The 26,705-nt window shown below is 43.1% G+C and overlaps 1 protein-coding gene across 7 annotated transcripts in view; it reads left to right on the forward strand.

Moving 5' to 3' along the window:
- TEC (tec protein tyrosine kinase) overlaps window positions 1-26,705 on the forward strand; it is a 144,429-nt gene that overhangs the window by 107,528 nt on the left and 10,196 nt on the right. For 6 of the 7 annotated variants that reach the window (XR_010601885.1, XR_010601886.1, XM_065598078.1 and 3 more), the window contains 11 exons: window positions 3,290-3,394; window positions 4,499-4,580; window positions 9,915-10,043; window positions 12,157-12,197; window positions 14,368-14,549; window positions 15,423-15,488; window positions 17,380-17,434; window positions 17,629-17,708; window positions 18,737-18,870; window positions 20,741-20,815; window positions 25,261-25,432. Coding sequence is in view for 5 of the 7 variants with exons in the window: in XM_065598078.1 (XP_065454150.1) it covers window positions 3,290-3,394; window positions 4,499-4,580; window positions 9,915-10,043; window positions 12,157-12,197; window positions 14,368-14,549; window positions 15,423-15,488; window positions 17,380-17,434; window positions 17,629-17,708; window positions 18,737-18,870; window positions 20,741-20,815; window positions 25,261-25,432 (1,121 nt within the window). In the remaining 2 variants the exon portion in view is untranslated. Of the gene's footprint in view, window positions 1-3,289; window positions 3,395-4,498; window positions 4,581-8,409; window positions 8,686-9,914; window positions 10,044-12,156; window positions 12,198-14,367; window positions 14,550-15,422; window positions 15,489-17,379; window positions 17,435-17,628; window positions 17,709-18,736; window positions 18,871-20,740; window positions 20,816-25,260; window positions 25,433-26,705 lie in introns of those variants that run through there. The other variant, XM_042841868.2, reaches the window with a different exon arrangement.

Raw genomic sequence — 26,705 nt, forward strand, 5'->3', positions numbered from 1 at the left:
GCTACACCTAATTGATTTTTGCTGATGTTGCTGATCTCTGCTCTGCATGATTTTCAATAGATTGTCACTTAAAGTCTGGTCTTGTTGGCATGTCACCTTAGCACACGACTTATTGGCACCGGTGTCAGTTTTATGTTGCTGCAAAGGAGGACGGTGCAGATTGACAGGCATAGATTTGCACTTGGTGCTGCATAAATGAACTTCTTTGGACTTAGCTGCTTCAGTCGGAAGAATGTAGTTAGTAGTTCCTACTGCTGGATGAGCCGAGTCAGACATAGGCCAAGTGACAGCCGGTGTGTGCTTGTGTGCTTCAGTATCTTATGGACTTCTACGTAGGACAGCTTCTGACAAAATGAGCTCCCAGTGATGCTTGGTGCTCTTGTCAATATAATAGTAGATATCAATCAGTTCATCTGTGGTGGCAGGGAGGACTTCACACTTATCTCAGCCATGATGTGCACCAGGTGATATGGGCAACCCACAAGAAAAACAGACAATGTTACTCTCAAGTAAATGCTGCAATACCCTTGTGCAAGACCATCATGACAGAAGCAGTGTTACTCCCAAAAGTCAAACTGTTTAACACAGGAATTTTCCTGGCCTCCATATTTTAATTCAAAAGCTTTAATTCCCAACCTGTACAGCAACAAGGTGATCACTTTACCTTTGCTGTCATCAAAATGTTAAATAATGAGTGGGAGCAGTTTGCTGATGCCTGCATCATTGCTGCCATCAGTGGCTAGAATAAACGAGGAATGATGCATGCTTTCTGCTAGGCAGTTCACACCGTCATTTGCCATCTCTTTGATAATTGCTGTCATCTTTATGTACACCTAGGCATATTTCTTGGTGACTTCTGAGTCAGGAAAAGCAGTTTTCCTCAGCTTTTTATTAATAATATTCCATTTGGTTCAGGGTTTGAATGGTGTGTGGTAAATAATGCCTGGAGCCACACACTGAATGAGGAGGATAAAAATATTTTGAATAACTACTTATTCATTGAACGAGGCAAGGGTTCTGTAGAGAAAATACTATGTGATCTATGTGATACTATGTAATTAAAGACTGTGACATGATGCATATGAACAAAGGGGCTGAATTAAGACTGCACAGGCACCCTTGGCATTCCGTAACTTTTGAATGTTTGACTTTGCAACCTTAACATTCTTTTAACAAACTTACATCACAAAAACTATGTATTATTTTGATGACTATAACACCCAGAGACTCCAAATAGATCAGGTACCGCCACTTTGGTGGGTGCTGCACAGATACACATTAAAATAGTTCCTAGTTTACACCATTTTAATTAGTGAGCTGAATAAACCAAGCCTGCTCAGATACATGGTAATGAATGACCCACGCACACCATGATGTAGTGGGAAGTGCTGAAAGCTCTTCAGCTGCTAGTTCCTATAGGCCAGGGCAAACTACGGCCCTTCAGGGCTTTGGATGTGACCCGTGGGATTGCCCCCTGTGGCCCCTTGGGCCCCATGCTGCTCTCAGAAGGGGCCGGCACCAAGTCCCTGCGGCCCCCGGGTGGGGGGGCAGAGGGCTCTGTGCATTGCCCTTGCCTCTAGGCACCGCCCCCCGCAGCTCCCGTTGGCTGGGAAAAGGGAACCACAGCCAATGGGAGCTTTGGGGGAGATACCTGGAGGTGCGGCAAGGGCAGTGCACGTGGAGCCCTCTGTCCCCCTCCCCCAGGGGCCGCAGCGCTTCCTGGAGCGGTGCGGGACCAGGGACAGGGCAGGCATGCAGGAAGCCTGCCCTGGCCCCAGTGTGCACCGCTGCCACCCCAGAGCCGCTTTAGGTAAGCGGCACTGGGCCAGAGCCCGAACCCCTCCTGCACCCGGTCCCCCAACTCCCTGCCCTAAGCCCCCTGCCTGCACCTCGCACCCCTCCTGCAACCCAACTCCCTGCCCTGAGCCTCCTCATACATCCCGCACTCCTCCTGCATCCCAATCCCCTGCCCTGAGCTCCCTGCTGCACCCCTGTGCACCCAACCCCCTGCCCTGAGTCCCCTCATATACCCCGCACCCCTCCTCTGCCCCAATCCCTTGCCCTGAGCCCCTTCCTGCACACGGCATCCCCTCCCACACTCCGCACTCCCTCCCGCACCCCAAGCCCCTGTCCCAGCCCTGCATACGATTTCCCCACCCAGATGTGGCCCTCGGCCCAAAAAGTTTGCCCACCCCTGCTATAGGCTATAGGACTCTATGAGCTAAACACAGAACTAAATCTCTGCCCCTCCCAGAATGACATGTGGCCCAATTCTTTCTCTTCAGTTCATAATAGGTTTGAGGATACAGCAGGTTTATATGTATATACTCTCAGTCTATAAGAGATATTTCTTAAACTACTTGTACTGAGGCTAGATTCTAGTCTTACTTTTACATCAGTTTTACACTTGTGTAACTCTGTTACCTACTCACAATTTACTGTAGTAGTAGAATTAAGCCCAGAGACTCTTTTTTTCTAGAGTGACCCTCCTGGTATATAGTTCTGCTGTAAGGAGACAACTTCCAAAAAAGCATAAATATATATTCTTGCTTTGGAGAGTTGAAGTCTTGGAAAGTAGTGTCTTTTAGTTTATTGAACAAATGTCTTACAGAATGCTATAGAATAAAGTAAAACTTTGAAGTTTTGTTTCACTGTGGGCTTGTCTACACCAACACTTAGTTCATGGCAAACTGGGATGTAAATCTATTCTGTATTAGCCCACCACACACAAAGTATCCCTGTGAACCCTGCTGCCACACACTAAAAGGCCTAGTGTATTTCAATCTATTAACGTTTCAAAGTGGGGTAGATTTACATTTCAATTTGCTGTGAACGATATGTTCATGTAGACAAGCCCTTAGATTACAGTATCATAAAACTACAGGTGTTTAACCTACAGAGTTTTGCATCTGTTCTGTTCACTGATTGTAAAAATATTCAGATGGACACTACCTAGACTGTAATTGCTCTGTGCATCTTTGCTTTCTTTATAGTAGTTTGAATCAAATTATTTAAAGCAAAGAACCTTAAATTTTATATTCTTCAACACAGCTGGCTATGAAAAAAATGATGTGACCTAAAGAGAGTACATGATTACAGACTCATAGACTTTAAGGCCACCAGGGACCACCATGGTCCTCTAGTCTGACCTTCTGTGCATCACAAGCCACAGAACCTCAGTCACTCCCGCAACAGGCACATAATCTCTGGTGTTGCAACCCTATAGCACATTTCTCTTTTGCTCCACAATGGATCACATATGGGATTTTTGCTTGTTCTTTTCAAACAGAAAAAATACAGAAAGGGATCTGTTGATATTGCAAAAATCAAGTGTGTTGAAATTGTGAAGAACGATGGTGCCATTATTCCCTGTCAAAATAAATATCCATTTCAGGTAAGTTCATTTGGGTTATTTAAAATGTAATAATCTGTTTTTCAACATAGCTCAGTTATTTTATATTTGTTATTTATCTTGTAGTTTGCTTCCGATGACTTTAATGAAGTTTCTTCAGATACTGGGCCTGCTTTCTCTTTCACTTTCACCTGTTCTAAATAATTTCAGTGTAGCTAACCCAATTGACACTAGTGTCAGGGAGAATCAGGTCCATTTAGGTTTTTTAATTGAACATATGTTTTGGAATAATTCAAAAAGTTTGTTTACTTCATTTAATTTCACAATGGAAGGAAAGGGCTCAGAAGGGAAAAGGAAAAGTTTAAACAAATTATTTTGGGTCAGATTCTCTCTCATTTGCAACAGTGCATGGGTAGCCATGTTAGTCTGTATCCACAAAAACAACGAGGAGTCTGGTGGCACTTTAAAGACTAACAGATTTATTTGAGCATAAGCTTTCGTGGGTAAAAACCCACTTCCTCAGCTTATGCCCAAATAAATCTGTTAGTCTTTAAGGTGCCACCGGACTCCTCGTTGTTTTAGTCCTAGAAAATTACTCTGGATTTTAACTGGTATAATTGAGAATCTGGCCTCTTCTGCCTAACAGTAATACTTACTTTTTACCAATGAAAGCAAGAAAGATTAAAAATGCCAATGCAGATGAAGAAGACAGTGCAAGAAGTTATCTAGGGCAATATGGAATCATAAGAAGTTGTAAAGTGACATGTACAGATGGACATTTGATTACAATACGACACTAGTTAATTTTTTTTTAAAGAAAACCCAAGGGTGAAGAATAAAACAAAAGACATGGCCAAGCAAATGGTTAAAGAAAGACTGTGACTATAACATATAATTTTAAATTCCTTATTTGTCCTATCAACAGCAATTTAGATTATTAAAAGTGAAAGAATTTTTAAGTCTAATTTTTCACCATTTATGCTTTTTGCATTTCACTTATTTTGGATGATGAATACAGATTTGTTAGTTTTGCTGAGCCTATTAGCCAAGAAATATTTGTTTTACACTAGATGGTATTTACTAAGAATCAAGTTTAAAATTATTGCCATATAAATGTTATTTATATTTCATTTGATTTATTTTCAGATTGTATATGATGCTAATACACTTTACATTTTTGCGCCCAGTGCACACAGCAGGGATCAATGGGTGAGGAATCTTAAAGAAGGTAAAGACAACTTCTTAAGGTTAATATGTGAAGCCGTTAAGAGGCAAGGCAATTGCTTGAACTAGAAAAAATGAAGCACAAACTTGTATGCTCTTTGTTTAATGGCCTATATATGTATTGGGACAGATTCTGCATTGGTTTATATCATACACTCAGGGGAGAAAGTAACTTAAAGGACTTACCGGTACACCAGAGTCCTGAGCTGTGGGGGGGTCTCAACTGGAAGGGGCGTGGCCTCAACTGGAAGGAGCGGGACCTTTAGAGCCCCGGGCCCTTTAAATCGAGATTTAAAGGGCCCTGGGCTCCAGCTGCAGTAGTGGTGGCTGGGAGCCCCGGACCCTTTAAATCACTGCTGGAGCTACCAGTTGCAGAGGTGGCTGGGAGCCCTGGGGCTTGGGAACCATTTAAATCGCTGCCTGAGCCCTGCTGCCGGAACCCTAGGGTAGCAGCAGCGGCCGGGGGCTCGGGCGGTGATTTAAAAGGCCAGTGGCTCCCACCGCAGCGGCGCCTCGGGCCCTTTAAATTGCCGAAGGAGCCCCAGGGGTCCCGGCTGCCACCCCTACCCTGGGGCTCCAGCAGAGGGGCTCGGGCGGCGATTTAAAGGGCCCGGGGCTCTGGCCACCACTACCGCCCCGGGCCCTTTAAATCGCCGCCGGCTCTGGCAGCAGGGCTCTGGCAGCGATTTAAAGGGGTGGTAGCGGCGGCCGGAGCCCCAGGCCCTTTAAATCGCCACCTGAGCCCTGCTGCCGGAGCCCTGAGGTAGCGTCGGCGGGGCTCTGGCAGTGATTTAATGGCCAGGGGCTCCCAGCCACCACTACTGCAGCGGGGTCCCGGGCCCTTTAAATCGCCGCCAGAGCCCTGGGGATCCCGGCCACCTCTGCTACCCAGGGGCTCCGGCAGCGGGGCTCTGGCTGCAATTTAAAGGGCCTGGGGCTCCAGCCGCTGCTGGGAGCCCAGGCCCTTTAAATTGCCGCCTGGGGAAGCTGGGCCAGTACACCGTGCCGGGGCGTACCGGCTTACTTTCACCTCTGCATACACTACAACATTCTGCTTCAATCATGCCTCTGTAAATATGAAGTAACCTCAATGACATCACTGGAATTATTCTTGATTCACACCGTCGTAATTGAAAGCAGAATTTGACCCTATGATGTTGCACAAGCTATAAGTCATCTTATCCATGTAGTTAATGTCACTGATCATGTACAGAAAATATAAATATTTATAAATGTAAAATATGATGAGCCTTATTCTCCTCTCACTTACGCTGATTTTACACTAGTGTAACTCCATTAACTTTAATAGTTACTCCTGATTTACGTAAGAATCATAAGAATAGCCATACTGGGTCAGATCAGTGGTCCATCTGGACCAGTATCCTGTCTTTCAGCAGTGGCTGGTGCAAGATGCTTGAGAGGGAATGAATAGAAGAGGGCATTAAACTTACACTTGTGTGAGGAGAAAATGATCAGGCCCTGTGTATTCAACAGATTTGAGAGCTGATTTCCATAGGAAATTCTGTCATCTTCAAATGTAACCGGTTAAAGTCATTTTTCAAGGAAAAACTTGTGTTTCATGCCTTTGGTGAAAGCTATAATCTTGCGCTGTTCAGGAGAGTTGGACTCAATGGCAATATTTCATACATTTGCCTTTTTAAAATTCTTTAAATTATCCTTATGTTATTAATAATATTAAGGTCAACTGACTAAAACTGTGGTTCTCAACCTTTTTGGGCTCAGGATCCATTTATAAACCTTGATGGCCTGTCACAACCCAGTAAATGGCTTTAGTGCAAAAAAATCTGATTTATTAAATATTTCTTAGCCACAATATACAATGCACATTAAAATAATACTAGTATTAACATAATTTAATACCAAACAAGTACACCATGGCAGCTTCTGTGACTCATGTCCTGTGGGTCTGGCTGGGCGTGGCTCCCTGCTCTGGGTGTTGTGACCTCCAGGGTTGTGGCTTAGCTCAGATTTGGCCCCGCTCCAAATGGGGGGCCAGCCAGGTCAAGTGTGAGTGGCACTGCAACCTGGCGCATGGGGTCCCAACACCACTCACTGAAATTTGACCCCGCTGGTCTCCCGTCATCATGACAAGGGGCGACTAGGATAAACCTGAGAGGACCTGCAACCCTGTGCACCAGGTCCCAGTGCCTGGAGGGGGGAGCTGAACCCAGCCAGACTTGCAGGATCAGATTCACAGGAACTGCCACTGAATGGTGAGTGCGAGTTCTGCAATCACCTCCCCTACATGTCCCCAGGACCTTCCATCCTCGGGGGCAGGATCCCCCCCCCACCCCAGGCTTCCTATGTGACCCTTTGACACATACTGGCAACCTAAATTTGGTTCACAAGAAACCCTGGTTCATTTGAGAAACCCTGGACTAAGTCTTGCAAATGTACCCCCTTAGTAATATTACAGTCTATTATCTGTAGGACCTTACCGAATTCACGGTCCATTTTGGTAAATTTCGTGGTCATAGGATTGTAAAAATAATCAATTTCATGGTTTCAGATGTTTACATCTGAAATTTCACAGTGTTATAACTGTGGGGGTCCCAATCCAAAAGGGGATCGTGGGTGGGTGTGTTGCAAAGCTATTGTAGGGGGGTCATGGGATTGCCACCCTTACTTCTGTGCTGCTGCTGGCAGGGGTGCTGCCATCAGAGCTGGGCGCCAAGCTCTAAAGTCAGTGCCACTGCCAGCAGCAGTGCAAAAGTGAGGGTCACTCACCGGGTATGAGGGGATGGGTTACCATATGCCCAGGTTTTCCCAGCAGTGTCTCCACCCAGGTCAGGGGCTGACAACCACCCTCACTTCTGCGCTGCCTTCAAAGCTGGGCTCCCATCCAGCAGCCCTGGAGCTTCCTGCAACGAGAGAGGTTCCCAAAGATGGGTCTGACCTGGCTCCAGGAGCAACCTCTGTAGGGAAACAGGAAATCCCATCCCTCCCCAGCCTGGGCTGGGACTAGCAACTGTAGCTCATCCCATGGTAGAAGCCCCGGGTTGGGGTACACTCAGCCCTGCTCCTCCCCTACAATAGCCAGATTGCATGAAGGAGATCAGATTTCATGATCGTGACACATTTTTCATGGCTGTGAATTTGGTAGGGCCATAATTATTTATATTGAGGTAGCGCCCGGGACAGATCAGGACCTTGTTGTGCTACATTCTGTACAAACACAGAACAAAAAGATAGCTTGTAAAGTCCCTGGGGGCAGAAATTAAGAATATATGCTACAATCCTGTCATTTATCACAAGCTAAGAAGGGTCAGAACATGTAAGTCTTCTAATAAACAGCTACTGTAGGAAGTGCTATTTGTGATTCAATGGATAGCATTCTTATCTCTGAATCACACTGAACCAATTCTTCAATAAGATATCAGGAAGCACAGTGCTACTGTAGGTGCTGTCTTTTGGATGATCTGTAAAACTGAAGTTTTGACCACTTGTGATCATTAAAGATCTCACAGCTACTTTTTGCAAGAAAAGGATTTGGTAACGTTGGTAGGTTGGCCCACATTCTATCTTTGGCAGTTACATCTTGCCTATCCAAATTTCTCCTTGCAGTCTCACTGATATTATGCGTAATTTCCGGTCCTAAATTTTGTTTAGCATTTCTGTGCACTATTTAACAGTTGCTTCTTTCATCCAGCAGCAGACAAGTTTGGTGATAGGTGATATGATCCATACGAGTAGTTTGGATATCAGTTTAAACTGCTAAGGCGCTTTGAGACCTTTTACGAGCTTGTGCATTCTCTCACTTGCTGGCCCAAATGATGAGAGAGAGAGAGAGGAAAAACAAACAAACCTACGAGCACAGGGACGCACAAGCATGAGAATGACTCTACAGTCTGGTGGTTAGCGCACTCAACCAGGTGTGAGACCCAGGATCCAGTCCCCCTGCTCCAGACATTCTAATTATTTATCCAGAGTGCAACAGCTTCAACTGGAGAGATTAATGAAGTCTCTCGTCAGAATATCCTGTAGCCAAATGGTTAAAGCACTCCCCTTAGAGATGGCAAATCCTTTTCTTCCCACCCACTTCCCTCAGGTGGAGCATGGACTTGAACCAGGGGTCTCCCACATCCCAGGTGAGAACCTTAACCACTAGGCTAAAAGATATGAAGGAGGTCTTCCACTGCTGTTTTATGTGAACTCACCTGAGGGGACCAATCCAGCAGGTGGCTTCTCAAATATATACTGGATTGGACCCCATATGTGACTTGGGTGGCCAAACAAAAAGCCTATCTTCCCCCTGGTTTGTAAATCACTCTTGGACACAGGCAGGGAGAAAGGTGCCTGAATACCTAGTGGGAGGCAGCAGTGTGTATGCCCAGAGGCAGAAACATAGGTGCCTAGGGAACTTTTACTGCAAAAATGTAGGCAGCAAGTGAGTTTGGGTGCCTACAGGGTTTGGCAGGTGGCTTTGTGCATCACAGTGGTGCCAAAACCAGGTCTTAGGCACCTAAAATAGGGAATTAGGTTCCCAGCTCCTTTTGTGCTTTCAGGTCTATGTCATTCCATGCACTATAATCACAATTACTGCAGGCGCAGTAAAACATATGGCTATCTAGGAGTTTGTCTAAAAGGCCTGATGAAAAAATCAGCTTCTGTAGAATGTTGTCAGAGAGACCATCACTGCTGTGCACTAATTGCCCTGTGTCCCTGTCAAAGCAGACATGAGTTGGAATATTACATTAGTAATATTATGTATTGCTATATTTTTAAAGGTAAACAGAGCTATTGATGGCACAGGTTAACTATGTTCAGACTTAAGTCTATAAAGTAGGTTCCTATGAGAGCAGCTCACATTACATCATGTTTGGCCTTTCTTCTGGGCTGTTTGCTGGCTGTACATTTCAGAAACTGAACTCCTCAGCTTCAGTGCTTTGAAAAAACTATAGGCAGCAATACTTTGCTAATTAGATAATGCACTCAGTGGCATTACCACTGTGTCAGATGTCAGGAAATCTTGAGATAGGCAATGCTGTTACTTTGATGCTCTTCATAATAAGGCTACCCTAAAATGCTGGACTCTTTCACCTAGCTCCATTAAAGTGAATTGTTAAACAATACTCTGGGTGCCCAAAAGCATTCTTGTGGAGAAGTCATCCTGTAGTTTGATGAAATTATCACCTACATTATGACTGTATGATACCCATATCAACTTGTAATGAATCTCTCAAGAGTAGTAATATTGCAATAAGTACCAGAAGTAGTACTGATTATGCCATTATGTTAAGGGTTATAGTATTTATGAATTAATAACATGAAATTATTTTTATTAGAGCTCATACTATTTACCATTTACTTTTTATAGAAATAAAGAAAAATAGTAATATAATGGTAAAGTATCATCCTAAATTCTGGACAGAAGGAATTTATCAATGTTGCAGACAAACAGAAAAATTAGCACCTGGCTGTGAAAAATACAATCTTTTTGAAAACAGTAAGTACATAGGAAAAACATATCTCATCATTTTAGCTTGATTTTGTCTATATACTTATATGACCCTTATTATCATAGTATCTGAGCACCTTCCTTAAACAAATCTAATAAATCATGAGTGAACAGTGTAACATTGTTGCAAAAAAAGCAAACATTATTCTGGGATGTATTAGCAGAAGTGTTGTAAGCAAGGCACGAGACTTCTGGTCTACTCCAGGGCTGCCCAGAGGATTCAGGGGGCCTGGGGCAAAGCAATTTCGGGGGCCCCTTCCATAAAAAAAAGTTGCAATACTATAGAATACTGTATTCTTGTGGGGGCCCCTGTGGGCGGCCCTGGTCTACTCCACGCTGATTAGGCCTCAACTGGAGTATTGTGCCCAGTTCTGGATGCCACATTTCAGGAAAGATGTGGACAAAGTCCACTTTAACTGGAGAAAGTCCAGAGAAGAGCAACAAAAATTATTAAAAGTCTAGAAAATGTGACCCGTGAGGGATGACTGAAAAAATTGGGTTTGTTTAGTCTGGAGAAGAGAAGACTGAAAGGAAACGTGATCACAGTTTTCAAGTACATAAAAGGTTGCTACAAGGAGGAGGGAGAAAAATTGTTCTCCTTAACTTCAGAGGATATGACAAGAAGCAATGGGCTTAAAATGCAGCAAGGGGGTTTAGGTTGGACATTAAGAAAAACTTCCTAACTGTCAGGGTGGCTAAGCACTGGAATCTCCATAGCAGATTTTTAAGAGCAGGTTAGACAAACACCTGCCAGAGATGGTCTAGATAATACTTAGTCCTGCCATGAGTGCAGGGGACTGGACTAGATGACCTCTTGAGGTCCCTTCCAGTCCTACGATTCTATGAGCCTGGTATTTTTATCACTACACATACCAGTGTAAATGAAGAATAACTGTTGTAGCCAGTATAATTACACCAGTGTAAAAATGATAGAAGAAGAGAATCAGGACCAATATATGTAGGGAAATAGGACAAAATTTCCATAAATGTGTACACTAGATTTGTGTGTCCAAACCCAAGTTATGCCTAGCTGAACTCTGATTTCCATATACATGTTGCTGTTTGCACATGTAAATCATGGGGTTTGACTGCACAACAGTGTAGATGCAAACTGGCCCTAACTATAGTAAATACTACATCTTTATGTATAGGATTAATTTAGACCCTGATTCAGGAAAGCATCAATATTAAGGAAAGCACTTAAGCACGTGCATAAGTCCAACTGATGTCAGTGGACTTATTAGGCCTTAAATGGCAACAGTGAGACCTATTTAGAAATGTTTAAGGCCTGATTCATAAATTATGATTATTTATTATTTGTACTGTAGCACCAAAAGGCCCCAATCAGGATCATGGTCAGCCTGATTCTGCTAGGCACTATACAAACAGGAAGATAGTAATCCCTGCCCTGACATATGTACAGTGGAGTCCTCCAAGCTAAATAGGACTTGAGTTTTTACTGTAAAAAACAAACCGAAAAAAATGCCTCTTTTTTGGGTGAAAGAGCAGCGACAGTGAACAGCGAACAGACATAAATCTTTTCAAGCCGTCTCTCTATATCATAAATACACAAAAAAGGGCTCAAGCACAGAGTTTTTCCCATGCCTCTGAGTATCTCCTGAAGTCATCAGGAGGGAGATCATCTCCTATTCACCACATAAGCTGTGCAGGCAGGAAGTTTCTTCTAAATTTAATTTTGAATATCCTTTTGGTGGGTTTTAGGCTTTTAAAAAGAAATTCCTTTTAGTTTTTATCTTCAAATTACTGCTATATACTCAAAGTTTTAACGTCAACTTAATGATTTTTTTCCTGAGACAGACTTTACATGTTCTGTGGATAGATATAGGATTCAGTCTTTAGGTCTGCCAGGCATGCACTTTTCCATTAAGTTCAATTTACCGGTACATTTTGTCTTACCAAGTATGGGTTTACAGAGCTTTTTATCAGAGCTGTTTTTGTTTTCTATGAGTTAAAAGTTTGTACTAATTGGAGGGCTGGTTAAGATGTTAAAAATCTTGTCTGAATTTTAAAATCTTTTATATTATTGTTTATCAGTATATTTATAAATGTAACATAGTTACTTCTACTGCATTGCTTTTAGGCATAAGGAAATCACCTTCTCCAATACCAGATAAAAATAAGGTAGGTGGAATCTTCAGAACATTGTGTAGTTCACTGCAATTGACTGAGAAGGGTTTTGTATATAGTATTTAGGCTCACTATAATATGTTTCTTTCAAGGATTAGGGTCCAATCTTGCAAGCACTGCCAGGCATAGAGCCTGATCCAGCTCAAACTGACATTAATGGACTTTCTATTAATTACAGTGGGATTTGGATTGGCCCATAGTGATTATTACTTTGAGTAGCCCTATTAACTTGAATTAGAGTACTCACCATAGTAGGCATTATGGTTGGTGATAAATGTTTATAAGATCGGGCCCTTTTATAGTTAATCTATGATTTAAAAAAATAAGCCAGTATGTAAAATGCTTAACAAATTTGCCTAAACTGTTCAATACCATACGTGTAAAGAGAACCCTCTTTTATAGCAGGACACTTACTTATTCAGCTGTCTGTTAATAAATAGGAAATTGCGCACTTTGTTGTTTCTTTAGGCTGAGTTTATTGCACATACCAGGGGATCCTTGCATCGCTCCATTCTCCCCCATGAGATCCCAGTGTGCCACCCAGTCATCCCCACTATTTCAGGGGCTTGCTGCAAGCCCTACCCCTTCCCTCATGCCAGGGACTCTGCATTACACACACTAGGGTTACCATATCTATTAAATAAAAAAAGAGGACCCTCCACGGGCCCTGACCCCGCCCATTTCCCAACCCCAGCCCCGCCCCAACTCCGCCCCTTCCCTGCCCTAACTCCGCCCCCTCCTCCCTCCCACTCCCAGCCACGGGGAAAGGGCTGCCCGAGCACTACCGGCTTCACGGTTTGCCGGGCAGCCCCCAGACCCTGCGCCCCCGGCCGGCGCTTGCCCAGCGCAGCTGGAGCCCGGGAGGGGAAGCACCCAGCCGGGGGCGCAGGGTCTGGAGGCTGCCCAGGAAACCATGAAGCCGGTAGCACTTGGGCTTCGGGCAGCCCCCTTGCCTCCGGACCCTGCGCCCCCAGCCGGGCACTTCCCCTCCCGGGCTCCGGCGGCGCAGGGTCCTGAGGCATGGGGGCTGCCCAAAGCCGGTAGTGCTCGGGCAGCCCGGCTCTGTTTAAGAGCGCTACCGGCTTCGGGCAGCCCCCATGCCCGGCTCTTAAACAGAGCCGAAGAGTCAGGGGAGGAGCAGAGCCGCCATTTTCCCAGACATGTTCGGCTTTTTGGCAGTTCCCCCTGGACGGGGGTTTGAGTGCCGAAAAAACGGACATGTCTGGAAAAAAGAGGACGTATGGTAACCCTAACACACACCCCATTCCTCCTTTCTCCCCATGCCACAGCTTCTATGTACCATCCATTCCCTTTTCCCCCCATGCCAGGAGTTCTGTGTGTACCCCATTCCCCCTATACCAGGGTCCTCCATTCTCCCCCCCCATCCCATGCCAGGGGCTTGATGTGCATCTCTTTCTCTCCCTGCCAGAGTCCTTCAATCTTCTCCTGCTAAGGGCTCAGTATCCCCCCATTTCCTCTCTCCTTATACCAGAGTCCCCTATTTCCCCCTTCTACCCTTGCCCCCATCTTTCTTTCCTCTCACACCAGGAGCTCTGTATGCTCCCTCTTTCTTCATGCCCCTGCATTCCATCATGATAGTGGTTGGGGGCCCCCCATTTCTCCCTCACCCAATGCCAGGATTTCCCCTAATCCTTCTTTCCCCACCATTATTTTTTCTCTTCTTTCTGTGTGGAAGATAAGTCACTAGGGAACCTGGAGTTAAACCCAGGTTAAACTCTAATGGGAGGATAAGCAGAACTGAGATGGGGTATTGTTATGCTGAGAGATGTATAATGGGTGACTTAACCAGTTTTTTGCTCTCTAGAGAGTTGCAGCCGTGCTTGAAACTTCGGCTGTACTGAATAGATGGCCGGGGCTACGTTTCCCATTTTCCCCCTTCAAATTTTCCAATTTTCCCCAAAATCAGCAGGGCTCTGCTCATTGACGCCTACAACATTTCCCTCACATTTTGGAATTGATCAGCTCTGGTATTCAAAAGTTATGATGTTACAACCAAATGCCTTAAAGTTGAGTGTAGTGCCTTGCAAGTTCAGCTAACTAGTTATTGAATAAGTTCAGAATTAACCTGGCCTTCATCTTCAATGTCTTAATGAGTGTTTTGCTTTGCCTCAATGGAATACTAGTAATTTTATCTCATTTTCAGCGAAGGCCTCCACCACCTGTTCCCCCAGCTGAGGAAGATGAAGATGAAGATGAGGAAATAGTAGTAGCAATGTATGATTTTCAGCCCACAGAGTCTCATGATTTGAGACTAGAGAGAGGTGAAGAATATACAATAATTGAAAAAAATGACATTCATTGGTGGAAAGCAAGAGATAAATATGGGTGAGACGCATTTCCATCCTTTATGCACCCACCGCACTATTGAGTAAGACTATTCCCTTAGTGCAGTAATTTATATTGATTATGCCAATCCAGATCTGATTTTGAGTCACAATCCTACAGTCTGATCCATGTTCATGGACCTTTATGCCCACATGGAATCCCATTAAACCCAGTGGGGCGCTGCACAAACCAGTTTGCAGAGCTGGGGGCTTTTATGAGTAAATTTCCTGTTATACTTCCGAGTTTTTAAATGAAAAAGTACTCAATTTTAATCTTTATAGAAAAACAAACAAATCAAACACCCTCCCCATACCTTTTCCCATTTATTTTAAAGGTGTTTTAGACATCTCACATTGTCTTAATGATATTCTTCATGCTCCAACATTCACCACTTCAATATTGAAAATTGTTCAAGGTAATTTTGAGTTAGTGAAAGACAGCAGGGTTGTTGTGGTGATATATTTTGGGGAACAGCAGGCATCTGAATTCTCCTGACAATCTCAGTCAGAGTATATCCCCAGGGATAGAGTTAGGACCACCAAACACAAAGCTGGCCTGGAAGCATAGGGTTTCTCATTTTGTCCCCTCCTGCAGCTTTTTCTACAGGAAGAGTGGATCGGCTCAGTATTTTAACTTTGACCCTTCTGCATACAGTGTAGCCTCATTACATTCAGGGAAGATGAGTCAGGATAAAAAAACCACAACCCTCTATATAATGAGAATCAGAACTGGTCAATGATAAGGTAAAAGAGTGCTGGTGACTTTTACTAATTAGCAGTGTGAAGAACTGTTTTAAGCATGCTTCTGTATCTTGTTACCCAGATTGTATCATGATTAATGTTTATGGCGCAATGTTTCTCTTATTCTTTCTAGAAGCACAGGATATATTCCAAGCAACTATGTAACAGGAAAGAAGTCCAACAACCTTGATCAGTATGAGTAAGTGAATATTAGCATAAAAGTGGGAAATAGGATAAAATAAACCTTAAGCTTTAGCAATTGCAAGAATATATTTTAAAAATAAATCTGTATACATTTATAGATTACATAACTAAGATCAGAAGTGGAACTTTTTAAAAGATTTGAAATACATTTTTTTTCTGATTCCTCTTTTGCTATCACTGTTTCACGGTGGTGAATATCTTGATTTACAGTGATGGAAATGAGAGGAGATTCAGGCATGTACTTTTGAGTCCAAATTTGAGCAACAGCAAAGAAGTATTGCTAGAACAAGGGAAACATTTAAGGAACTTCATCTGTTATAAGTCTGTTTTGAATCTTTAATATGAAGTGGCATGGTCATCTGAAAGGAATCTGACTATAAAAGAATAAAGTAGGGTCCTTTATTCTCCACTGCACCCAAGCAATGAACATAAACAGCACAATGAGAATATAGATGACCAGAAAATCTGGAACAATAAGTCCAAATTTGAACAAAAGAGATATCAGTGTGCAGTTTAAGCATTAGTGCATTCAATCAGCTAATCAGCTATAAACAACTGGAAGTACAACAAGCATTTTACTAACAATATGGGTAATTATGAACTTCTTATGAGAGACTTGAGAGGATCGAAGTTATGAAGCTCTTCTTCAAATTAAAATTTTGTTTTAAAATATCAGGTTATGAACAAGAGCAGCCATAAACTACTGTGCTGATCTATTAAAAACTTACTAATGTTTCATATGAACTCATACTAAATAAAATCAAACTGCAAGAAAAGATATGTAAAGCAGTTTTTAAAACCACATTATTAATTCCAAAACTTTGGTCCAAATTATTTATGACTCACATTTCTATTTTTTGGCCACAGATAGATATTCTTTAGGGATTCATTTTCTCATCTTTATTAGATGTTACTCATTCTTTTCCAACATTACTCCCTGATCTTTGAGACTTTTGTTGAGAGTCTTGCCTTGCTCTGTGCTATGAAATTAATAAGGCGAGATAGGAAGAAATCATGCTGAATTCTCTGGTGCAACCACTTTGCACCTTTTCACCTGCATGCTGTAGTCTGGTTCTAACCAGCTCAGGGAGCATTACTCTCGTGCAAAAGAGAGAGCTATTAGAAATTTGGCCTTCTAGTATTACTGTCTAGTGTTGCAGAGCTGATGTAGGGGCTGGGCTTGTATGCTACTTATTCCCAAACCCCAGTGTAGCAGGAGAAAGGGGGCATAGTTGGAACATGCGATACCATGCCAATCCCCAGCTGTGTTTTTGACTGCTGTGGCCCATCAGTAACTGGCATAAATTTGAACAGCCCTTTGGCTGTTCTAACCTAGCACATAGGATTGGCTATGCACTGAGCTAGCACCAAGATTAGGGATGTGCAAAGGTAAACTTTGATTCACTCCTGACGTGCACTCTGAATAGATCAGTCACCCTCCAAAATCTAACCGACAGACTCATACCTTACTAATAAGCCCAATTAGTAACTAGATGATTGGTGTGTAAACGGCCTGTTCAAGATTTAGTTAAGATTTTCAGTTGCTTAAGGTCTTTCACTGAAATGACAGCTGTTAATACACATATTTGACTGGTATTCTGGTTGCAAAGTGAGTTATATTACCTGAACTTTATTGGGCTCCATGCTTTTGTGAGAGCCTATTGAGTTTATTTCAGAACGGTTCTGTCTATGAACTACACAATGTAATAATGACTGAACCTTCTTGTAAATTCACTTTATTTCAATAGATTCAGTTCTTGTCCTCAAGTACTGCAAAATATGTTGACTCTGTTTGACTTCCTGTCTTAGTAACTACATAACACTTTGTTTTATGTAAGTTTTTTTTAATTGCTAATATCTTTAAGAGTTTAGAAATTTTTTTTCAGGTGGTATTGCAGAAATCTGAACAGAAGTAAGGCAGAACAACTTCTCAGAGATGAGGTAAGTATTTGTATTATTGTATCAATCCAGCACAAAATTGTTAACAAATGAAATTCTCTTAAGGTAGCTCCTCTTATTAAAAATGAAATGATCAGTTAACTCTGACTCATGCAAATATCAGGGAGCACAAGTAAAAAAGAAAGGCCGCATAACATTGCTTGGAGCCTAAAATTGTCATTGTGCTTGGATTTCAGGATAAAGAAGGTGGTTTTGTGGTGAGGGACTCTAGTCAGCCGGGTCTGTATACGGTATCCCTTTATACAAAATATGGAGGGTAAGTTACTGTTGCCACTAATTACAGTGTCTGTTGTTTTAATTTGATTTGCATAGATACACGAGCTCATAGGTTACAAAAAGGAGATTTATTTGTTCAACAAAGAAATAAGCCCAATATTTTAAAAGGTGGATGCCTAAAATTAGCCCGCTGAATCCATAGTTAGGCAGCTAAATGTGTAACCTGATTTTCAGAGGTGCTGAGCACCCACAACTGCTACTGGGATCAGTGCAAGTTGAAGGTGCTCAGCACCTCTTAAAATTGGACCATTTGCTGAAGTGGTTAACTTTAGGTATCTAACTTGGAAGTTTTGGCCTAAATTTTACAGCCTTAATAGTGCCTTTAAGACAAAGCCCCACTTTGGAAGTGGTGCAAATTCCTACTGCACCAAAAGGGACTCTGAGACACATTGTACTTAAAAGCACTGCAGTGCCTCTAGGAACTTCAGGTAGAGCACAGCCAATGATACCTTTGAAGTGGGTACACATGCTTTAATCAGTTTACCAAAGGACCAGTGACACTGAACAATACATAGGGGTGAACCCACTCATCATCGCCTCCTCTGGACACAGTACTGCCACTCTGGGTACTAACCTTACACAGTCTTTGAGCTCCATGACCGCAGTGATTGTTTCCAGCTGTTGTATGGGGGGACAAAGCAGGTGGCCATTTGTTCTTTCTTATCCATCTGACAGGGCTAGATGCAGTTTTATATGCTGTTTTCTTTTCTTTTTTTTTTTTTTAGTAGTAAAGTCATAGAATATCAGGGTTGGAAGGGACCTCAGGAGGTTACCTAGTCCAACCGCCTGCTCAAAGCAGGACCAATCCCCAGACAGATTTTTACCCCAGTTCCCTAAATGGCCCCCTCAAGGATTGAACTCACCCTGGGTTTAGCAGGCTAATGCTCAAACCGCTGAGCTATCCCTCTCCCCATGTATGTATAGGTGATTTCATTTCCTATTTAACATGTACCTCTCTTCTGGATTCATTTCTAAAAATGCCATCATATTTTAATTCTTGTTTTTTAGAGAAGGTTCATCAGGAATAAGACACTACCATATAAAAGAAACAATGACGTCACCAAAGCAGTACTATCTAGCAGAAAAACATCTTTTTAACACCATTCCAGAGATAATTGAGTATCATAAACATAATGCAGCAGGTAAATGAATCTGATTTTTCTGTCAATTAAATAGAAGCAAATTGAATAGGAAGATGATGCCATCTTAACATAGTCTCTCTTCAGACTATAAATGCCCTTTAAAGGGACTATGGGACACTGCCTTTTACAAAATTTCCTGTTTATTGCGTCACTCTAGAATGTTTGTTAAAAAAATTCTTCTTTCCAGTTCATGAATAACCTCTAAATTTTACACATTGAACAAACTCCTCATAAGTAGGGAGTGTTCAGAATTATATAGTTGTTTCTTTTTACTGTACTCTCTTTTCATTCAATTTTGAATCCATCCAATATCTTCCATTAACTTACTACACAGTGGACTAGATCCTGGGCTAAGGTTTAGGGACAGACAGGTAAGACAATGGAGGGTCTCCAAATATGTTGAAAGGCTCACCTTTGCATTCCCCTGATCCTGATTCTGCTCTGTGCAATATTAGTACCGCAGAGTAACCTGAGGGCTTTAGCCAACACAGGCTACTAACAGATTCAAGGGGCTGAATAGGCAGTTGGGAATTGGTATATACATATCCCAGCAACATCCTCTATGCCAGCACTCAGGAAGGGGTGGTTTAGGAACCTATACACCAGCCATATGGCACCAGACAATCCTGCTGGCACTGTGGTGATACTGTAGCTGGTTATGCTAGCAGACAGAATCCACTGGCCATTTAGCACACACTCCAGGATATTGACCAGTGCACAGAAATTAAACAATGCAGTGACTTTCACTCAAGTCCAGATAGTGGTTGATCCCATCTCAAAGGATATATTTTCAAGATGCTTAAATCAAATTTGAGGAGACCTGGGATCCCCTGAGAATTATCTGAGGACATTTTCTTACATTATTTGAATATAAATAATTCTAAACTAATAAATCTGGAAGCAAGAGAAGTGCAAATTCCTCTCCTCCAAAACATAACAATGATTCTTATTTATTGTCATAATTTTAGTTCATTTTTAAAAATTATTTACTTGGTTATTGTTCCCTCTATTTTATCCTTTACTTATTTACTGTCTTTATCTTTTCCTAACCAGGTGTTAGGAGAATATTTAGTCAAAATGGAGTTTGAATAAAAGGGATTTTATGTGAGTGACTCTTGTTATTATAAATGGGAGCTGCATGCACTAATCACCAAACATACTGATGAGACTATACCTTTTAGAAAATCTTTCCAACTTGAGCTACAGTAGGCGCAGTCCCTCCTCAACAGCCAGTGGTGTTATTCTAGATGCTAAATGTACATTATTTTAGCAATAAAAAATACAGACAACATGTAGGCCAAATTTAAGAGTTCTTATTTTCAGAGGAGCTGAATGCTGACAGATTCAATGTTTAAGAACATAAGAACATCCATAATAAGTCAGACCAAAGGTCCATCTATCCCAGTATCCTGTCTTCTGACAGTGGCCAATTCCAAGTGCCACAGAGGGAATGAACAGAACAGGTAATCATCAAGTGTTCAAGACAAAGCAAAGATGTACAATACATCAAGAATAAGTTCAATTCTTTTTTTTCTAGAAGAAAGAACTGTCACTATATTCTCACTTTTATTTATTTATATATTCTGTCCCCCACTTGCATTTACCTGTGACACAAAGTACCTTTCCTAGACCTGAAGAAGAGCTCTATGTAAGCTCGAAAGCTTGTTTCTTTCACCAACACAAGTTGGTTTAATAAAAGATATTATCTCACCCAATTTGTCTCACTAATCCTGGGACCAACATGACTATAACTACTATATTCTCATGGTTATCCGGTATTATAATACACAATAAAAATATGAGTGACTTGCTGCCTAACATTATTTTGGGGTAGACTATGTTCCATTTATAAATTTTCTCCAAATTTTAGGTCTTGTTACACGGTTGCGATACCCAGTGACGCCAAAGAAGAAGCCTGCACCAACTACTGCAGGGTTCAGCTATGGTAATAACACACCTTCATAAATATACAGTAATTTCCTAGAAAGTGAAATTGTGTAAATCTAAATTGACAAAATATATACTAAAAATGATGGAAATCTCTAATTTTATTTTGTGACTGTCTGGATTAATTCTTTAAAGCCTCACAGGAAGAATAGATTTGGAATCCAGGTGTGTCAGTAAATGCAAGGACTACATTGCTCCTGAAGGAAGTGGTAGGAGGGTCTGTTCCTCCACAAGAATTCATTGCCCCCCTCTATTGCCCTTATGGATGCCTTGTGATCTGCATAGTTAGAGGGCCATGCCCTTTCCTCCTTTGCAGGCCCTCAAGCTCTTTCCACTACTTAAATTTGGCCATCCCATATTTTGTTTTGGCTTTCTGTGGGGTGGGATGGGATGGAATGGAATGATCTGGCTCATACTTAGCACATCTAAGTCTGTGCATCTCTAGTTTATGATGCTTAGATGAATTGACAAAATTTTAGATTAGGGCAGTTTGCTGATTCAAGTCTAATATAAGTGATAATACAATGTCAATCTATATAATAGGAGTCCAGGATTGGCACTCTGTATCACTCTGAAGCCTGTTACATCTTAGAGTCAGTCTGAAACGATAGAAGCAGCTACAAGCATGGTTGAGAATTCTTTTTGTTCAGAATACCACCAGATTCAATCATCACTGGATTTTGCAGTCAGCTACCATCCAATTTTTAAGTTCTCAGTCACTTTGACTTTATGAATTAAAACAGTACATCTATGCAGAGCCATCCCGTCCATAGGATGGACTGGAACAACAGGCCCAGGCCCCACGCTTTGGGGGGCCCCATGTTTTGGGATGCGAAGTCCAGGGTGGCCTAGGAGGTTAGCGGGAGGCCTGGCACCGGCAGCAGCAAGCGACCCAGCCCGCTCTACCCCGCGGCTCTCGGCGTTGCTTGTGGGAGAGGGCAGAAGCTGGAAAGAGGCAGGGCAGGGGCTTGGGGGAAGGGGTGGAGCAGGTGTGGGAAGAGGCGGGGCAGGAATTTGGGGGAAGCTAGGGATGGCTCTGCATCTATGCCATGCCAAAAATCTTAGACCATTGTGATATCAGAGGTAACTCAACAGTTCACCATCCTTATTCTACAACTAATTTGCATGCCTCAGTTTCACTGGTTGTATTAGGGAGATTGCACAGATGGTGGATTAGGATCATAGAATTTAAGGCCAGAAGGTACCACCAGATCCCTACTCTGACCTCCTGTATATGACAGATCACCACAGTGCCCAGCACCCACACAATAAACCCAACAACTGAAATTAGAACAAGATATTACAGCCCTCAAGAGACTAAACTATGTGGATTACTTGGTCCAATTGCCACAGCTGTGTACCCAACTGCCACCCGCACAAATCAACACATTGCCCAGCACCACCCCACAAATCAAAACAACCATCCACACAATACAACCAGCATACATAATAAACCCAAACACACAGAGCCCCTCTCTTCAGCACACACTCCTCATCTGCCACAAATCCACACAACTCTTCCAATGTAACACAATCCACACACAAATCAATGCAGCCATCAACACAACAACACAACCACTACACACAATAACCTCAAACATCACTCTGAAGCCTAGAATGTTTGTTTGAGTCAGTGTGAAGTGATGGAAACCACTATAAGCACAGTTGAGAGCTCTTTTTGTTTAGAATGGATTTATGGAAAATAAAACCTGTCAAGCTAAGGGGATATCTTTTTTTGATGAGATTACAGTTTGGTTGTACAAGGTAATAGTGTTGACATAATATATGTAGACTTCTGTAAGGTGTTTGACTTGGTACCACACAGGGCCGCCCAGAGGATTCAGGGGGTCTGGGGCAAAGCAATTTCGGGGGCCCCTTCATAAAAAAAAAAGGTTGCAATAGTATAGTAACATGTCTTTGGAAATGTAAAAAATAACCAGTGAAATACATTCAAAAATTAATTTTTAATAATTTGAAAATACACAAAATACATTATTTAAAAACATTAAATGCTTTAATGGTATGTATACATTTGCAATTACATAATGGGCTGTCACTGGGTGATAGTGATGGATGGTGCCAATGGGCTGTCGCTGCCTGGGGTGGCGCTGCCGTTTGCCCAGGACTGGGTGGGGAGCTGGGCTCTGGGTCGGGGAGTGCCCGGCTCGGAGCTGAGGGTCTGAGCTGTGGGGAGGATGGGGTTGGGGGGGTGTCCGGCTCAGAGGGGCTGGGCTCAGAATTAGAGGTCAGGGCTGTGGGCGGGATGGGGTCGGGGAGATGCCCAGCTCAGAGGGGCTGGGCTCGGAGCTAGGGCTGTGGGGGGGATGGGGTCGGGGGGGTGCCCGGCTCAGAGGGACTGGGCTTGGAGCTACAGGTCAGTGCTGTGGGGGGTGCCCGGCTCAGAGGGGCTGGGCTCGGAGCTGGGGGTCAGCACTGTGAGGGGATGGGGTCAGGGGGGTGCCCGGCTCAGAGGGGCTGGGCTCGGAGCTAAGGGTCTGGGCTGTGGGGGGATGGGGTTAGGTGGGTGCCCGGCTCAGAGGGGCTGGGCTCAGAGCTGGGGGTCAGGGCTGTGGGGGGGATGAGGTCAAGGGGGTGCCCAGCTCAGAGGGGCTGGGCTCGGAGCTAGGGGTCAGGGCTGTGAGGGGGTGGGGTGTCCGGCTCAGAGGGACTTACCATGTTGCTTACCTCCGCCTTCCCTCTCCCAGAACCTCAGCGTGCCGCGTCCAGGAGCGGCCCTGGACAGTGCTGCAGCGGCGTGGTGGCTCCCAGCGGGGCCTGAGCTCCCTCCGCTCAGTCACAGCCCCGCCCCCTTACCACGCCGCTCCGAGTGACGGGAGCTCAGGCCTCGCACGAACCACGCTGCTACAGCGCTGTCCAGGGCCTTTCCTAGACACAGCGTGCTGAGGTTCCGGGAGAGGGGGGAAGGCGGAGGCGGGGAGGAGTCTCGTGGGGGCCCTGGTATCACATGACATTTTGATTAATAAACTAGAACAGTATACAATTAACATGGCACACATTAAATAGATGTCTAATAGGTCTGAAAATGTAACTCTAAATAGGGAATCATCAAGCTGCTTGGTTTCCAGTGGGGTCCAACTTGGATCAATTCTTGGTCCTATGCTATTTAACATCTTTATTTATAACCTGGAAGAAAACACAAAATCATCACTGATAAAGTTTGCAGATGACACAAAAATTGAGCAAGTGGTAAATAATGAAGAGGACACTGAGGTGCACTGGGTGCAAGCAAGCAATATGCATTTTAAAATGGCTAAATGTAAATGTATACCTCTAGGAACAAAGAACGTAGGCCAGGCTTACAGAATAGAGGACTCTATCCTGGGAAGCAGTGACTTTGAAAAAATGTGTGGGTTGTGGTAGATAATCAGGTGACTATAAGCTCCCAGTATAATGCTATGGCCAGAAGAGCTAGTGCAGTCCTGGGATGCATAAAAATGGGAATCTCGATTAGGAGTAGAGAGGTTATTTTACCTCTGTATTTGGCAGTGATGCTGCATCACTGTGTCCAGGTCTGGTGCCCACAATTCAAAAAGGATGTTGATAAATTGTAGAGGTTTCAGAGAAGTGCCACAGGAATGGTTAGGGGATTAGAAAATGTACCTTATAGTGACAGACTCAAAGAGCTCAATTTATTTAGTTTTACAAAGTTAAGATTAAGGAGTGACTTGATTTTAGTCTATAAGTATCTCCATGAGGATATGTATCTATATAGAGATATAAGTATCTACAATATTTAATAATGGGCTCTTTGATCTAGTAGAAAAAGACATAACATGATCTTATGGCTGGAAGTTGAATCTAGACAAATTGAGACTGGAAATAAGGTGTACATTTTTAATGGTGAGAGTAATTAAACATTGGAACACTTTATCAAGGGTCACAGTGGATTCTCTATCACTGGCAATTATAAAGTCAAGATTGGATGTTTGTTCTAGAAGATGCTCTCTAGGGATTATTTTTGGGATGTTCTGTGGCCTGTGCTATACAGGAGATCAGGCTAAATGATCACCCTGGTCCATTCTGGCCTTGAAATCTATGAAAGAATATGACCAGGTTTAATCATCACTTGGATTCACAGTCTGTTACTGTCCAATTTGTAAGTTCTCAGCTTTTTTAAGCACACAACTTTATGAATGACACCCATGCAAGAGCATGGGCTTTCAGACTAGTATTTAATTAATAGTTTAAAAAACGGAGTCTGATTTTAACCTCTGTCTTGGTTAAAAGTTTGTTGTAGGCTGTGGCTGTTTCACGATTTATGAGATACAAAGATTTTTAAAGTGGTTCTCAAGCACACCTAAATCCCCAAATTTGCTAGTAGTATTTTCACACATTCCTTCACACATTCCTCTGAAAATTCCACTTTGGATCTAATATGTTCCCTATTATAATTTAACAATCATTGTTTTTTCTTTCTTATAGAGAAATGGGAAATTAATCCATCAGAGTTGACCTTCATGAGAGAATTGGGGAGTGGTCTCTTTGGAGTGGTGCGTCTTGGCAAATGGAGGGCACAATATAAAGTGGCCATCAAAGCAATCCGAGAAGGTGCAATGTATGAGGAGGACTTCATAGAAGAAGCTAAAGTAATGATGTGAGTTGCTATATAATACTTAGCACATATACCACAGGGCCCAGGTTTCTGGTACATATGCACTTCTTTATAAATAAAAAGAAGAACAGGAGGACTTGTGGCACCTTAGAGACTAACAAATTTATTAGAGCATAAGCTTTCGTGGACTACAGCCCACTTCTTCGGATGCATATAGAATGGAACATATATTGAGGAGATATATATACACACATACAGCTCTCTTTATGTGTGTATATATATCTCCTCAATATATGTTCTATTCTATATGCATCCGAAGAAGTGGGCTGTAGTCCACGAAAGCTTATGCTCTAATAAATTTGTTAGTCTCTAAGGTGCCACAAGTCCTCCTGTTCTTCTTTTTGCGGATACAGACTAACACGGCTGCTACTCTGAAACCTTTATAAATAAAAAATTCTAGCCAGGTGAGATATATACAGTAACTCCTCACTTAAAGTCATCCTGGTTAACGTTGTTTCATTGTTACGTTGCTGATCAATTAGAGAACACACTCGTTTAAAGTTGTGCAATGCTCCATTATAACGTTGTTTGGCAGCTGCCTGCTTTGTCCACTGCTTGCAGAAAGAGCAGCCCATTGAAGCATGGTGGGGGCTTGGAGCCAGTGTGGACCAGCAGCCCCCCTATCAGCTCCTTGCTCCCCTAAGTTCCCTGTGCAGCAGCCACCCAGCAGGCTATCAGTTGCCCGGCAGTTCAGCTGTCCCTTCCCCCACTGCCATGTGCTGCTCCTGCCCTGCCTTGGAGCTGCTTCTGGGAGCCTCCTGCTTGCTGTGCAGGGGAAGTGGGGGAAGGGGAAGAAGGGTGCTAATGTGAGGGTGTCCCCTCCCCCCTGCTCCTGCCCCCTGCTTACCCCATCTCCATAGAGCAGGGGCACACATGACAGGGCCCTGGATGGAGGGAGCTTGCTGGCAGTAGCTGCTGTCTCAACTTGCTGATCTACTTAAAAGGGCAGTGTACTTAGAGTGGTGTCAGCGTACTTAAAGGGGCAATACGCGTCTCTCACTCACATACATGCTGTATGTCTCTGTCTCTCTCTGCCATGCTGTCTCCTCTCCCTCCATTTGTGCTGCTTTGTGGAGTATGAGGTTACATTAATAACAATGTGTTAACCCTTGAGGGCTCAACCAAGTGCTAGTTCATCATTTAGCAGTAAGGCATTCCCTGGGAAATATCTTACCCTCTTCCACCCTCTGACTCCACCACCTCAACCAAGCTTCACAGTCATCATTGCTGTGTATAGTATTAAATTGTTTGTTTA

This window comes from Chrysemys picta, chromosome 5 (assembly GCF_011386835.1).
Source record: "Chrysemys picta bellii isolate R12L10 chromosome 5, ASM1138683v2, whole genome shotgun sequence".
Taxonomy (NCBI): domain Eukaryota; kingdom Metazoa; phylum Chordata; order Testudines; family Emydidae; genus Chrysemys; species Chrysemys picta.